The 17500-nt window shown below is 44.8% G+C and overlaps 1 protein-coding gene across 5 annotated transcripts in view; it reads left to right on the top strand.

Annotated features, from left to right (window-relative positions):
- Positions 1-4927, top strand: part of LOC129859828 (phospholipid-transporting ATPase IH-like) — a 69059-nt gene extending 64132 nt beyond the window's left edge. For 2 of the 5 annotated variants that reach the window (XM_055929982.1, XM_055929981.1), the window contains one exon: positions 243-4927. In XM_055929982.1, the coding sequence (XP_055785957.1) occupies positions 243-503 (261 nt within the window). In that variant the 3' untranslated portion in view covers positions 504-4927. The remainder of the gene's footprint in view (positions 1-242) is intronic. The other 3 variants (XM_055929986.1, XM_055929985.1, XM_055929984.1) reach the window with 2 other exon arrangements.
- The last annotated feature ends 12573 nt before the right edge of the window (positions 4928-17500 follow it).

Below are 17500 nucleotides of genomic sequence, written 5' to 3'. Positions count from 1 at the left end.
TTTTGTTCCTACCCAGTTTACACTCACTGGATTAAATAAAATGTTTTTTTATTAAAGACCAGGATAAACTGAAATAGTTGAAATGGTTGAATCAGGTTAATGCTGGGCTGGAACAAAACCCTTCACACACCACACCCTTGAGGACCTGAATTGGCTACCACTTACCTTGATCCAGATAATAACTCTTCTGTTCTCTCCCTCTTTCCTCTCTCTCCTCCCATCTCTCCATCCCTCCCTTACAGAATGCAGACAAGCTGTATAACGGCCAGCTATCGGAGTTCAGCCCGCTGGCATCTCTCCACGCGCCCACGCGCAGGAGGGCCGACCACCAGAACCCCATTCCCAGAAGGTCTGAACCCTTCACCAAAAAACTCATGTTCACCCACTGGAGGGGCGGGCCCGACTACTGCACTTTCACCCCACTCCTCCGATTCGCCGGCAACTCCCGTCACTCTAGGGCTGGCTATGCCCACAATGGGGCAGGGCCTGAGACCTCGGTGTAGTCTATAGTGGAGTTTAGTCTGATTTAGACTGGAAGTCTAGACCAAGATTTCAGTGTTGAGCAATTGACCACTGGAACAATCTGTCCTCTAGACAATAGATACCTAATCTAGACGCGTACAGTTACCAATGTCATTGTGAAAAAGCAAACAAACACCAAATACACACAGAAGGACGATCCACATGATCGACAGTCCTAGGGCTGATTTGTTAGCACAAGGAGCTGAGTGAACTGAACAGACTTGGCTCCAGGCAAGCAGTGCCTGTGGATTGGTGGAAAGGGCCTTGGCTCCACCCAATAATGTCTACTGTGGGTCCGACCCCTCAGACCCACCCTGCAGTGTGTGTGTGTGTGGGTGTGTGTGTGTGTCACTCCCCCCTATCTGTCCATCAACTGTCTGTCAGTGATGATGTCATTTGAAGTGTCATAAAGCAGGGATGCCCAGTATGAATGGAAGATGTTCAGAGGTATTGCATGTGCTTTAACTCACCACACTTTCCTGTTTTTCTTTTGTCTTTTCCTCTCTTCCTCTCTCTTTCTGTCCTGCTTTATAGAACAAACTGGTGTTGCCTCTGTGCATATCTCTTATCCAGGAACACGCCATAAGACACTAGTCTCTTCCAGTTCAGTTGTAAGTGGCTAGGCCGTGATAGGGGTTTATCTCTACTGGACTAGAGACAGTTCTGTGTGTGTAGTATCCCGTGTCATAGACTGTCCTTGTGTCTACTGTAGAGTGATGTGATTATACCTCCATTCCCCCTTGTAACCGTCCCATTTCCTGATGGAAGCTGAGGCATTCTGCCTCACGTAGTGCTAAGGAAGTACAGTGGGAAACCAGTATGCATGGGAATCCTTTTCCCGCCTTAACATCTACACAGTGTTTCCTTTGAAATACACAGTAGTCTGGAACCAAAGGATCAGAAAATAGTTTTTCAATGGCTTGCCTTGCTGGTTATTGCCTTACACTGAGACTGGGTGGGACAGAGGAAGAAAAATTCTGCCTTACACCACACCAGGATTGGTGGACAGTATTAAATAGGAGAGAGAACCTACTTTGTTTCTGGGCTTTAACGTTGCCCATGTAGATATCTAACATCTCTCACACTCAGATCTGAAGCCTTAAAGAGCAGTGGATCTTTGTTACAGAAATACAACATGTAGAATGTAGACATTATGCTTAGCTGCTTTGTTCTGTCCCTTGGCATAAATAATATAGAACATACCCATAGAAGTCTCACACGATGCGTGAGAGCCTCATGAAGGTGTTATAAGAGTGTTATAATTCTCTCACTAGAGTCTGTCAGGGGTCTTAACATCTTATCTGTCACTGTGTGCTCTCTCTCCCTCCCTCGGATCTTCTCTGATGCTTTTATGTTTAATTTTCTCCTCTTTCTTCATGTTTTTTTTTTTTACCTCTACCGTTTCTCCTCTTGTTCCTTTTGAAGTGATGCTCGTGTGGATCTGTTCTCTCGAGCCTCACTACATCTCCTCCTCCTCACTGCCGCCTCCTCTCATCCTCCACTCCTCTTCTCATCCATTCATCCATTCACTCCTTCATCCGGCCATGCATCCCTCCATCCGTCTCATAAGAACACAGTCTGTGTGGTGGGTGTAAGGAGAGCGAGAACGAGAAAGGGAGATGGAGGGGGACTGTACCAAAACCAAGGTCTTTCTAGACACATTTAGCTGCTTGACAGTAGATGTCTTGTGGTCCTGTGGTGCATTGTGGGATCTGTTCAAACCAAGAGGAACAAAAGTATATGGATGTCCCATATATAGATAAGGATGTTGTTATACACAGTATTTGTGTGTGTGTCTGTGTGTGTGTGTGTGTGTGTGTGCGTGTAGATGTCCGTTTCATTGAAAGCAGCAATGATATTTAAGATGGCCGTCTGTTATTAGGTGGTATTATGAATCTTCACTGAAATGTAAAGACACTGAACATTACACCACAATCAGAACTATAACACTGGACATTGCTATGACGAGGTTTACAAATAATGAATGAATTAGTGAATGATTCATGAATGAATGATTACAATGGATGACTAAATGATGAGTGACCGGCTGTAAGGAAGTGGATGACTCCAAAAATGGTGAGAACTAGTGTTTTTATCAGCACTTTTGTGGTCATCTGTTAATGAGTTAGAGGATGAATGAGACTGGTACTGAGACAGTCGTTTAGGGTGTTTATAATGTTGCTGACTGGTATGCATGCTCTGCCTCTGTCATACCACTGGATGTAATGAGCTTCTCTGTGTGTTTATGAATCAAACAAGCATAACTTCTCTTTCTCTGACAGTTCAACACTCTCCAAACTGAAATATGACGCCTCTCTCTCTTAATTGCTTTGATGTCTCGTTCCAGTTGAAATCTATTCCGTTAAAGCTTGAAAACTTGAAGCAAACTACGCTATTATAAGTTGACTGTATTGTCTAGAATTGATTGTACTGAGATTCTTTGTTTGATATTCTGTGTAGCATTTTGTCTCTGTTAGGGTTCCTGTTTGAAACAGCCTAGAGCTCAACTCAAATGTCAGTTGGTTTGGAGGAAAATGTTGGTTTTGTGAGCGAGAAACCCTCAGAAAGATGGAGAAAGAGAGAGTATGTGCATTTTACTGTTTTAGTCCTGTAGGTGTTGCTGACTATGCTTCAGAATATTGAATGTATAAGAAGCCTGTCATTATGACATCTATCTGTGTTTTAGGATCTTAGTCATATCAGCAAACAAGGATGGATGCTATTGAACAAAACTCCCACGTGTTCAACTGTGAGCTGGCTTGTTGCTGTTAGAATGATGTTGGACAACCCACCGCAGTACATCAGAACGTTTCCATGATCCAGAACGGAAATGATCACCAAATACTGACACCTAGTCAGAATGTACTGTTTTTCAGCCAGCGACCCTGTTCTGATCAGAATGCTCTCATTTTAGGTATTTTTGTATATCTTAGAAGAATCCTGTTTTGTTACTTTTGTATTCAGAAGGGGAGACCTGTTCACTCACTTGTATTTATTTATTTATAATTAATATTACGTTTTCTAACAACCAAAACAGCTAGAGAGGAACTGTCAAAGACAGAAGAGGAAGCGACGTTTTTTTTCTGGTTCAATGAATGTCAATTAACTAAGCAGACCAGAGCGAGTTGCTGTTGCATTGGTGTGTATGGGAGACACACCCAGTTAAGCAGACCAGAGCGAGTTGCTGTTGCATTGGTGTGTATGGGAAACACACCCAGTTAAGTAGACCAGAGCGAGTTGCTGTTTCATTGGTGTGTATGGGAGACACACCCAGTTAAGCAGACCAGAGCGAGTTGCTGTTGCATTGGTGTGTATGGGAAACACACCCAGTTAAGTAGACCAGAGCGAGTTGCTGTTTCATTGGTGTGTATGGGAGACACACCCAGTTAAGCAGACCAGAGCGAGTTGCTGTTGCATTGGTGTGTATGGGAAACACACCCAGTTAAGTAGACCAGAGCGAGTTGCTGTTTCATTGGTGTGTATGGGAGACACACCCAGTTAAGCAGACCAGAGCGAGTTGCTGTTGCATTGGTGTGTATGGGAGACACACCCAGTTAAGTAGACCAGAGCGAGTTGCTGTTTCATTGGTGTGTATGGGAGACACACCCAGTTAAGCAGACCAGAGCGAGTTGCTGTTGCATTGGTGTGTATGGGAAACACACCCAGTTAAGTAGACCAGAGCGAGTTGCTGTTTCATTGGTGTGTATGGGAAACACACCCAGTTAAGCAGACCAGAGCGAGTTGCTGTTGCATTGGTGTGTATGGGAGACACACCCAGTTAAGTAGACCGTAACATGCCATTTCTTTCAACGGTAAACAGCCTGAGTGAACTATCTTAATTTAACCACCATCTTTGCAACTGTCACGGGGAAGAGAGACATCACGCAAATGAAACGATATAGCTTTACAATTCTGCTTTCTGTCAATTTAATATACTAAGAAATGCAAGTACAATTGTCTCTTCTGTGTTCCTGCACTGAAATAATACATGTTTCTCACATGAAATATGGGTTTGTTTTTAAAGATACTTTGAAAGCCATTGACTATGGGATAAGGTGTGACCAAATGAATAGCTATAGTAGATGTGTATTGTTCTAATATATAACTTTACTGACTTAGTATGGCTTGAACTTTACAGCCAGCCTTTACAGTTTAACAGAATGTGTATTTCTCTTTTACAAGGCATCGGCACATAGTGTTATGACATCACTCATAACTTTGACCATATTTACATCTATGTATACTTCTGTACACTCTTTAAGGTGTGTGTATATATATATATATATATATATATTACTGTATGTAGTAAAGGTAATTCATGTACAGTTTTGGGGTCTTTTTCTATACAGTTTTTAACAGATTGATATCTGTAGATACATGTGGATTTTTGCCAGCCTTTCTGTAGCTATCAATGGCAAACAACTAATTGTACATCTGCTTGTAATAAAAACAAAAATAGAACATGAGTTTGTTGTTTTTGAAAGAAGATTATGAAAGAACCATTAATCTTGCAGTGTTATTAGCCTTACTATTATAATATTTTGTCCTATTATATTCAATTTTCAGACATTTTCCCATCATGCACAATACTTACACTTCACCCAACAGCCAGGTGGTGGTGCTGCAGTATGCCTTATTATGGGCTGTAGGCCTAAGACCACCCTTCGCGTTGAACAGAGGCTGTGATAACTCATTAATGTTCAAGATGTCGTAATGATTAGAGCGACCGTGTGAGATTTGATTTGATTTGGACATCCTTTTCAGTTTCCGTCAATTTTGTATCCTCTACCGTCCTCAGGCTTCTGGATCTGAGATCTGTCAATCTGTCTGTCACGGATAAAGAGTATCTAGGCCAGCGCTCTTTATGGCAGAATTTAAGACTTCCAGAATCCTGTATTTGTGACGCTTTTATGCTGTTGAAAATAAGTTGTTAGGCTCATATTCATTTATAGAGGATAAAGACAGTGAACTAAGTCTACATCCTTACATTTATTTTCACACTTCAAACATGAATTATCCAGCACATTATTCCTAGGACCCTCATATTTCGTCCCTTGTAAGTAGTCTTGGGGAAACACTTATGGTGTTTTTGAATGTGCTGAACATGAACACGGCTATGTGCAGGCAGAGGGGTTGTCCTCTTTGGAGCGGTCCCTGCGCCGCTGTGTGCCAGGAAAAGGTTTTAACGTACACTTAAAAATGCTCTCAGCTCCTCACATCCCTGAGGATGGATATCTGACATCGGAAAATAGGATTTACCCAGAACTGAGAGATGGAGATGGAGAGAAGGGAGGGATGTGGAGGGAGAGGAAGCCAGAGAAAGGGAGAAGGAGACGGAAAGATAGAGGAGAGATGGATAAATAGAGGAGCGATGGAAAGAGTAGAGAGAAGAAAGCTGGACTCCCTGTAGGCCTGTAAAAACTTCCATGTGTATTATTCAATCTGTAGACCATGTTATGCAATTATTGAAAGGGCATCAGATGTCTGTGGTAATATGACATGTGATGGGGGTGTGGATCATGATCAGGGGGTGTTTGGAGTGGCTCTCACGTCCCAGTATACATGGTGTAATACCTCTGATTAGAGAAGTGTGTGTGATCGTGTGTGTATGCACGTGTGTTTGTATGAATACATGATAACATGCGTATGTGTGTGTGTGTGTGTGTGTGTGTGTGTGTGTGTGTGTGTGTGTGTGTGTGTGTGTGTGTGTGTGTGTGTGTGTGTGTGTGTGGAGGGGTAAAGAACAACCTGAGCCTTAGGAGATCTTCAGGTAGAAGGGAGAGACCTCCTGCTGCAGTACATGAGAATAAACCCAGATGAGTTGCAACATAGCGATCTAGCATGTCATGTATTTGTATTTATTAAGGATCCCCATTAGTTCCTGCCAAGGCAACAGCTACTCTTCCTGGAGTCCAGCAAAATGAAGGCAGTAATGAACGATTGGTGACTTGCATCTATAGAAGTCTCTACTTTTTGTCTGACGTTTGTTAGTACAAAGCCATGGCATCTTTTAGCATCTACCCAAATACCCATCTTAGAATATCACTAATGGAGCCCTTATAGCCTGTCGAAGTTTCATGGGTGCATTATAATACGGCACATGTTCTGCCCTCAGAGTTGTCAGCCTGTGTGTATCCATGCTAATAACAGAGTCCAACTGACTTGACAAGCCAGGCATTTGATTAATGAATTCTCAGCTGTTTTTGACAAACATTTTGTCACCTGTTGTAAAAGCACCCCATTCACCGCCGGTAGACTTGATTATTCCGTAACATACTGGATTAAAGTAATTAATCCTAATAAGCACTGAAGGACCATCTACAGTGCTATCTCTCTTCTAGAGGCTTGCTGATCTTAAAGCAAGGCTGCTATTCACAATGTTTAATGGAGTGTGTACTGCCGAGGCATTCAGACGTGAAATCTCAGAATTAGGTCTGAAATTGCTGTTATTTGCTAAGATTGTTTATGAATCATTACACTTTTTTTTCTTTGTCTGTGGAATTGCCTGTTCATTACTGACTTCTAATGGTGTTTTAGTAACGGATCAGTTCACACTGAGTCGAGTAGACGCGGTGCGGTGGGTTTTTACCAGAAGTCAACTCCACTTTTAGTTCGGGAGTTCTACATCTGGGGGCAGCTGTTATAGGACCTTCAGCTACCAGAGAAACTATTCTTCTTTTCTATTTGGGGGGGGGGGGGGGGGGGTTATTCAATTCAAACATGATTGACTGATTGAGTCTCTGTGAAGCGAGTACAACACACCATTCAGTAAATAAAACAAACCCAAATCATTGAGATAAGGTTAAAATGACACACTATATAAAAACAGATATCCAGAACACACACTTCCACAACACCTGACAAGCAACACAGTAGTATATCGCAGTAAGGATTTGCATTTGAATAAAGTCCAATCCAAATTCCAAGTCTCTACCTGCACCCAAACGAGGGTGACCTGGTGCGGCCTGGGAGTGTTGGCTCCAGATGAAGCTGTATGACCCGTCTCACCCCAGGAGCCATTAAGGCGGAGCCTGTGACAGTTACTATGACACCTGTGACTCTGAGGGCCCGGCACGATGGCCCCTGAACGCTTACTCAAATCAGGAAGTGACTAGAATGGGAGCAGGAGCAGAAAGCTTCACAACACCTCTAACCTCCCGCCTTGATGGAGTCAATTGTGCAGAAATTCCATTCCATAGCCTTTGGGAGCTCATCTCGATGTGACTACACAACACAATACAACACAATACAACTTTATTATTCCCCTATAAGGAGCAATTTAAGAGGGACTCGTTGAGAGCAAAATAGCGCAATTACAGTCCAAACATCCTCAATGTACTGTGCATGCATCTCACTCTATGTAAGCCTATAGATACATCAATAATGTTCATTAATTCTATATTATACCATGACATCCCCTTTGTCTCACTACGAATGGGAGAGATGTACTGTATAAGGACTAATACAATTTGACTAACAATAACCATACAGAGCTTTTATCATTTGACACGTGATTTAGCCGCATCAGTTTTACATTGCTGGACAAAACACATGATCCTACAAAACACAGCCCTGTTGTTTTGTATATCACTGTGCCATCATTACTAGACATTCTGAAAGATATTATGATCAGAATGAAATAAGCTGTATTTCAATAAGGCTGATATATGCCTCAGGGGAAAGAAGACAGGAGGCTGCGTACTGTGGCTCTATTCAAAGTTAGATCAGTGGGTTGATTGAATGGTAAGAACCATGGGGGGCATTCATGACAAACGGAGGATGACAATAGTCCCTCAACTCTACCCAACGAGGAGTTTGTTCATCACTTCTAAGTGTTCTATTAGAATCATAACTCCCTAAATCCTATTTGGATTCAGTTCCATTCCAGAATGTTGAACGGCTTCCAAGTGCCAGTGGCAACGTATTGCTATTTATTCCCATTCTAATAGGGAGAAAAAGACATGCAATTTCTATTGTTAATCATGTTAGGGGACTATTTTACTGTAATGTAAGAAGACAGGGAGGATCAAGATGAAAGCCTACGCGATTTGGAAGCATCATTTTCAGAAGCTCTTCAGTTGTGAGACCACGTTGAAAATATAATATGCCAATTCAGTTGTAATCACACCGATCAGAAAGGACACTTTGAAATCAGAAGAGCCAGACCTGAATATGAAATAAATGATGACAGAGTTCTGCGTATGGGAGACCCATGCATTTATATTCACTTAGCCTTTATCTCAATTCTATTTTCTGGTTACAATACGTAAAGAATATGTTTCCCTGATGTGTTTCTCAAGTGAGACCAGGTCGAGGCAGGAGCTATCAAACATTTAGAACGCACACTGCCGTTCAAAAGTTTGGGGTCACTTAGAAATGTCCTTATTTTTAAAAGAAAAGCAATTTTTTTGGTCCGTTAAAATAACATAAAATTGATCAGAAATACAGTGTAGACATTGTTAATTTTGTAAATGATTATTGTAGCGGGAAACGGCTGATTTTTAATGGAATATCTACACAGGCGTACAGAGGTCCATTATCAGCAACCATCACTCTTGTGTTCCAATGGCACGTTGTGTTAACTAATCCAAGTATATCATTTTAAAAGGCTAATTGATCATCATTTTGCAATTATGTTAGCACAGCTGAAACTGTTGTTCTGATTAAAGAAGCAATAAAACTGGCCTTCTTTAGACTAGTTGAGTATCTGGAGCATCAGCATTTGTGGTTTCGATTACAGGCTCAAAATGGCCAGAAACCAATAACTTTCTTTGGAAACTCGTCAGTCTATTCTTGTTTTGAGAAATGAAGGCTATTCCATGCGAGAAATTGCCAAGAAACTGAAGATCTTGTACAACGCTGTGTACTACTCCCTTCACAGAACAGTGCAAACTGTCTCTAACCAGAATAGACAGGAGTGGGAGGCCCCGGTGCACAACTGAGCAAGAGGACAAGTACATTAGAGTGTCTAGTTTGAGAAACAGATGCCTCACAAGTCCTCAACTGGCAGCTTCATTAAATAGTACCCACAAAACACCAGTCTCAACATCAACAATGAAGAGGCGACTCCGGGATGCTGTCCTTCTAGGCAGAGTTGCAAAGAAATATATATAAAGAAAAGATTAAGATGGGCAAAACCACACAGACACTGGACAGAGGAACTCTGCCTAGAAGGCCAGCATCCCGGAGTCACCTCTTCACTGTTTCAGAAGAAAGTGCTTTGTTTCTGGACATTTTGAGCCTATAATCAAACCCACAAATGCTGATGCTCCAGATACTCAACTAATCTAAAGAAGGACAGTTTTTTAACCAGAACAACAGTTTTCAGCTGTGCTAACATAATTGCAAAAGGGTTTTCTGATGATCAATTAGCCTTTTAAAATGATATACTTGGATTAGCTAACACAACGTGCCATTGGAACACAAGAGTGATGGTTGCTGATAAAGGCCTCTGTACACCTGTGTAGATATTCCATTAAAAATCAGCCGGTGTAGATATTCCATTAAAATTTGATGTTATTTTAATGGACAAAAAAATAGCTTTTCTTTCAAAAACAAGACATTTCTAAGTTACCTTAAACTTTTGAACGGTAGTGTATATCTTTTTTCACATCACTGTCACTTTTCTGCACTCTTCTTTCTCCTCTCTGCTGTCTTCTTTCTCCTCTCTGCTGTCTTCTTTCTCCTCTCTGCTGTCTTCTTTCTCCTCTCTGCTGTCTTCTTTCTCCTCTCTGCTGTCTTCTTTCTCCTCTCTGCTGTCTTCTTTCTCCTCTCTGCTCTCTTCTTTCTCCTCTCTGCTCTTCTTTCTCCTCTCTGCTCTCTTCTTTCTCCTCTCTGCTCTCTTCTTTCTCCTCTCTGCTGTCTTCTTTCTCCTCTCTGCTGTCTTCTTTCTCCTCTCTGCTGTCTTCTTTCTCCTCTCTGCTCTCTTCTTTCTCCTCTCTGCTCTCTTCTTTCTCCTCTCTGCTGTCTTCTTTCTCCTCTCTGCTCTCTTTTTTCTCCTCTCTGCTCTCTCCCTCTTCCCCGATTAGAATGAGGCTGCCTGCCAGGAACAAGGACAGCCTTCCTTCTCTTCCCTCCGTCTCCAACCTTCTCCCTCCTCTTCCTTCCTTCTCTTCCCTCCGTCTCCAACCTTCTCCCTCCTCTTCCTTCCTTCTCTTCCCTCCGTCTCCAACCCTCTAACCTCCTCTTCCTTCCTTCTCTTCCCTCCGTCTCCAACCTTCTCCCTCCTCTTCCTTCCTTCTCTTCCCTCCGTCTCCAACCCTCTCCCTCCTCTTCCTTCCTTCTCTTCCCTCCGTCTCCAACCCTCTAACCTCCTCTTCCTTCCTTCTCTTCCCTCGGTCTCCAACCCTCTCCCTCCTCTTCCTTCCTTCTCTTCCCTCCGTCTCCAACCCTCTCCCTCCTCTTCCTTCCTTCTCTTCCCTCCGTCTCCAACCTTCTCCCTCCTCTTCCTTCCTTCTCTTCCCTCCGTCTCCAACCCTCTCCCTCCTCTTCCTTCCTTCTCTTCCCTCCGTCTCCAACCCTCTCCCTCCTCTTCCTTCCTTCTCTTCCCTCCGTCTCCAACCCTCTAACCTCCTCTTCCTTCCTTCTCTTCCCTCCGTCTCCAACCTTCTCCCTCCTCTTCCTTCCTTCTCTTCCCTCGGTCTCCAACCCTCTCCCTCCTCTTCCTTCCTTCTCTTCCCTCCGTCTCCAACCCTCTCCCTCCTCTTCCTTCCTTCTCTTCCCTCCGTCTCCAACCTTCTCCCTCCTCTTCCTTCCTTCTCTTCCCTCCGTCTCCAACCCTCTCCCTCCTCTTCCTTCCTTCTCTTCCCTCCGTCTCCAACCCTCTAACCTCCTCTTCCTTCCTTCTCTTCCCTCCGTCTCCAACCTTCTCCCTCCTCTTCCTTCCTTCTCTTCCCTCCGTCTCCAACCCTCTCCCTCCTCTTCCTTCCTTCTCTTCCCTCCGTCTCCAACCCTCTCCCTCCTCTTCCTTCCTTCTCTTCCCTCCGTCTCCAACCCTCTAACCTCCTCTTCCTTCCTTCTCTTCCCTCTCCCTTTTGGGCCCCAATCAAGTTGATTGATTTTACTACTCCTCTTATCAAGAGGAGCAGGCGTCATCAATAACAATGTTGTCTTTGAAGGGCTACGCCTCCCCTCTCACAGACAGAGACAGACAGACAGGCAAGGATCAGACATACAGGCATGGATCAGACAGACAGACAGACAGACAGGCAGGCAAGAATCAGACAGACAGACAGGCAGGGATCAGACAGATAGGCAGACAGGCAGAGATCAGACAGACAGACAGGCAGGGATCAGACAGTGTACAGACAGCAAACAGCAGACAGGCAGAGATCAGACAGACAGACAGTGTACAGACAGGCAGGGATCAGACAGTGTACAGACAGGCAGGGATCAGACAGTGTACAGATAGGCAGACAGACAGTGTACAGACAGCAGACAGACAGTGTACAGACAGGCAGGGATCAGACAGTGTACAGGCAGGCAGGGATCAGACAGTGTAGAGACAGGCAGGGATCAGACAGTGTAGAGACAGGCAGGGATCAGACAGTGTACAGACAGCAGACAGACAGTGTACAGACAGGCAGGGATCAGACAGTGTACAGGCAGGCAGGGATCAGACAGTGTACAGACAGGCAGGGATCAGACAGTGTAGAGACAGGCAGGGATCAGACAGTGTACAGGCAGGCAGGGATCAGACAGTGTACAGGCAGGCAGGGATCAGACAGTGTACAGGCAGGCAGGGATCAGACAGTGTACAGACAGGCAGGGATCAGACAGTGTAGAGACAGGCAGGGATCAGACAGTGTAGAGACAGGCAGGGATCAGACAGTGTACAGACAGGCAGGGATCAGACAGTGTACAGACAGGCAGGGTTCAGACAGTGTACAGACAGGCAGGGATCAGACAGTGTACAGGCAGGCAGGGATCAGACAGTGTACAGACAGGCAGGGTTCAGACAGTGTACAGACAGGCAGGGATCAGACAGTGTACAGGCAGGGATCAGACAGTGTACAGACAGGCAGGGATCAGACAGTGTACAGACAGGCAGGGATCAGACAGTGTACAGATAGGCAGACAGACAGTGTACAGACAGGCAGGGATCAGACAGTGTACAGACAGGCAGGGTTCAGACAGTGTACAGACAGTCAGGGATCAGACAGTGTACAGACAGGCAGGGATCAGACAGTGTACAGACAGGCAGGGATCAGACAGTGTACAGACAGGCAGGGATCAGACAGTGTACAGACAGGCAGGGATCAGACAGTGTACAGGCAGGCAGGGATCAGACAGTGTACAGACAGGCAGGGATCAGACAGTGTACAGACAGGCAGGGATCAGACAGTGTACAGATAGGCAGACAGACAGTGTACAGACAGCAGACAGACAGTGTACAGACAGCAGGCAGACAGTGTACAGACAGCAGACAGACAGTGCACAGACAGGCAGGGTTCAGACAGTGTACAGACAGGCAGGGTTCAGACAGTGTACAGACAGACAGTGTACAGACAGCAGACAGACAGTGTACAGACAGCAGACAGACAGTGCACAGACAGGCAGGGTTCAGACAGTGTACAGACAGGCAGGGTTCAGACAGTGTACAGACAGACAGTGTACAGACAGCAGACAGACAGTGTACAGACAGCAGACAGACAGTGCACAGACAGGCAGGGTTCAGACAGTGTACAGACAGCAGACAGGAGGGAGCAATAAGGGAAGACCTGCATGGTGTTCCTCAGATCAACAACTCAGAGGGAACAAAAGGGTTCCATACTTTTAACTTTGATTTATCCAGGTTACTTAGACCATTTGGTTTTTGTAAACATGCACAAATGTACACACACGTTATATCCCAATGCTAACCACACACACACACACATTATATCTCAATGCTAACCACACACACACACACACACACACGTTATATCTCAATGCTAACCACACACACACACACACGTTATATCTCAATGCTAACCACACACACACACACACACACGTTATATCTCAATGCTAACCACACACACACACACACGTTATATCCCAATGCTAACCACACACACACACACACGTTATATCCCAATGCTAACCACACACACACACACACGTTATATCTCAATGCTAACCACACACACACACACACGTTATATCTCAATGCTAACCACACACACACACACACGTTATATCTCAATGCTAACCACACACACACACACACACACACGTTATATCTCAATGCTAACCACACACACACACACACACACGTTATATCTCAATGCTAACCACACACACACACACACGTTATATCTCAATGCTAACCACACACACACACACGTTATATCCCAATGCTAACCACACACACACACACACGTTATATCTCAATGCTAACCACACACACACACACACGTTATATCTCAATGCTAACCACACACACACACACATTATATCTCAATGCTAACCACACACACACGCACGTTATATCTCAATGCTAACCACACACACACACACATTATATCTCAATGCTAACCACACACACACACACGTTATATCTCAATGCTAACCACACACACACACACACACACGTTATATCTCAATGCTAACCACACACACACACACATTATATCTCAATGCTAACCACACACACACACGCACGTTATATCTCAATGCTAACCACACACACACACACGCACGTTATATCTCAATGCTAACCACACACACACACACCTTATATCTCAATGCTAACCACACACACACACACACACACACACACACACACACACACACACACACACACACACACACACACACACACACACACACACACACACACGTTATATCTCAATGATAACCACACACACACACACACACACACACACACACACACACACACACACACACACACACACACACACACACACACACGTTATATCTCAATGCTAACCACACACACACGCACGTTATATCTCAATGCTAACCACACACACACACACCTTATATCTCAATGCTAACCACACACACACACACATTATATCTCAATGCTAACCACACACACACACACACGTTATATCTCAATGCTAACCACACACACACACACGTTATATCTCAATGCTAACCACACACACACACACACGTTATATCTCAATGCTAACCACACACACACGCACGTTATATCTCAATGCTAACCACACACACACACACGCACGTTATATCTCAATGCTAACCACACACACACACGCGCACGTTATATCTCAATGCTAACCACACACACACGCACGTTATATCTCAATGCTAACCACACACACACACACACACCTTATATCTCAATGCTAACCACACACACACACACACACACACACACACACACACACACACACACACACACACACACACACACACACACACACACACACACACACACACACACACACACACACACACACACACACACACACACACACACACACACACACACACGTTATATCTCAATGCTAACCACACACACACACACACACACACACACACACACACACACACACACACACACACACACACACACACAATGGTTTCGCTCAACAATTCATTAGAGAGTCTTTATGGTACTGTAATATGTCTGTAATATGCGTCTCTTCTACCATCATGGTATAGGTTAACATGGGTCTCATTTGCCTGGGTTATCTGGCATGTCATTCCTCTCTCCATCCTGGTCCTGCTGTTGCTGAGTGTCTTGGTGGCTAGGTTGGGTGGCTGGGTAACTGGGTGGCTCTGTAGTTAGGGGGTTGGGTGGCTGGGTAACTGGGTGGCTCTCTAGTTAGGAGGTTGGGTGGCTGGGTAACTGGGTGGCTCTGTAGTTAGGGGGTTGGGTGGCTGGGTAACTGGGTGGCTCTGTAGTTAGGGGGTTGGGTGGCTGGGTAACTGGGTGGCTCTGTAGTTAGGGGGTTGGGTGGCTGGGTAACTGGGTGGCTCTGTAGTTAGGGGGTTGGGTGGCTGGGTAACTGGGTGGCTCTGTAGTTAGGGGGTTGGGTGGCTGGGTGGGTAAAATGGGTGGCTCTGTAGTTAGGGGGTTGGGTGGCTGGGTAACTGGGTGGCTCTGTAGTTAGGGGGTTGGGTGGCTGGGTAACTGGGTGGCTCTCTAGTTAGGAGGTTGGGTGGCTGGGTAACTGGGTGGCTCTGTAGTTAGGGGGTTGGGTGGCTGGGTAACTGGGTGGCTCTGTAGTTAGGGGGTTGGGTGGCTGGGTAACTGGGTGGCTCTGTAGTTAGGGGGTTGGGTGGCTGGGTAACTGGGTGGCTCTGTAGTTAGGGGGTTGGGTGGCTGGGAAGGTAACTGGGTGGCTCTGTAGTTAGGGGGCTGGGTGGCTGGGTAACTGGGTGGCTCTGTAGTTAGGGGGTTGGGTGGCTGGGTAACTGGGTGGCTCTGTAGTTAGGGGGCTGGATGGCTCAGGAGCCTGGCCTTGCATGGTTTCATATTTGGTGCTATCGATCACAGGTAATTGCCTCGTCCTCCTCACCTCACTGTTCAAAGCCCTGAGCCCTCAAAGGCCTGATGATGGATGGAGGGATGGAGGGAAGGTTGCCTTCTCTCCTCTGCCAGTGGGGGGCGTTGTTTTACTGGATGGCAGGTATAGCTAAACCAGCAACAGAAATAACTAAGGACAGAGAAAAAGAGACAACTATTTTGGCAAACCCAGTTAAGTGAAATCTGGTATACACCAGAGTGGTGCTTGTTCCTATTAATTTCTAAGAAACAAATGATGATTGTTATTACTATGCAAATATTTTGTAATGAATTCGTAAATCACCATTTACTATGCAATTGTAATATAAAGTGCAGTTGATTGATGGGAACATAATCCTCCATCTAAAAGTAGCCTTGACCTCCCAGTACAGTTCATCACCCTCACTGTTCTACCAACCTCTCTCCAAAGTCAGGACCAAACAACTCATTAGTATGTCCCTCACAAACTGGATCTTATAACTCATGAATAAATAATATCTGCCATGGAAACAAATTATCAGAGAGAGAGAGAGAGAGAGAGAGAGAGAGAGAGAGAGAGAGAGAGAGAGAACAAACACCATTGTAAATACAACCCATATTTATTTTCCCTTTTGTATTTTAACTATTTGCACATAATATGACATTTGAATTGACAGCATTATTTTGGAACTTCTGTGAGTGTATTGTTTACTGTTCATTTTTAATGTTTATTTCACTTTTGTTTATTATTTAGTTGCTTTGGCAATGTTAACATATGTTTCCCATGCCAATAAAGCCCTTAAATGAGAGAGAGAGAGAGAGAGAGAGAGAGAGAGAGAGAGAGAGAGAGAGAGAGAGAGAGAGGTGGAGAGATACAAAGAGAGAGAGAGAGAGAGGTGGAGAGAGAGAGAGAGAGAAAGCGAGAGAGAGAGAGAGAGAGAGAGAGAGGTGGAGAGATACAAAGAGAGAGAGAGAGAGAGGTGGAGAGAGAGAGAGAGAGAAAGCGAGAGAGAGAGAGAGAGGTGGAGAGATAGAGAGAGAGGGGGGGTTGAGGTGGAGAGATAGAGAGAGAGACACAGAGAGAGAGAGAGAGGTGGAGAGATAGAGAGAGAGAAAGTGAAAGAGAGAGAGAGAGAGGTGGAGAGAGAGAGAGAAAGAAAGACAGAGAGAGAGAGGGAGAGAAAGAGAGGGAGAGAAAGAGAGAGAGAGAGACAGAGAGAAAGAGAGACAGAGAAAGAGAGAGAGAGAGAGACAGAGAGAGAGAGAGAGAGAGATCCTACTGACCTACACAGGGAGGACGGGGACCAGTGGCCATTACAATTATACAGCAATAACAATATAGAGGAACAATGCCATAATCAGCACCATGCACAGTTTGGTCCTGCCAGGCCTCAGTCACTCTCCACCTCAACCCCCCCCCTCTCTCTCTCTCTCTCTCTCTCTCTCTCTCTCTCTCTCTCTCTCTCTCTCTCTCTCTCTCTCTCTCTCTCTCTCTCTCTCTCTCTCTCAACCCAC

The sequence above is a fragment of the Salvelinus fontinalis genome, chromosome 7 (genome assembly GCF_029448725.1).
Source record: "Salvelinus fontinalis isolate EN_2023a chromosome 7, ASM2944872v1, whole genome shotgun sequence".
NCBI classification, from domain to species: domain Eukaryota; kingdom Metazoa; phylum Chordata; class Actinopteri; order Salmoniformes; family Salmonidae; genus Salvelinus; species Salvelinus fontinalis.
This window is presented reverse-complemented; position numbering and strand designations above follow the sequence as displayed.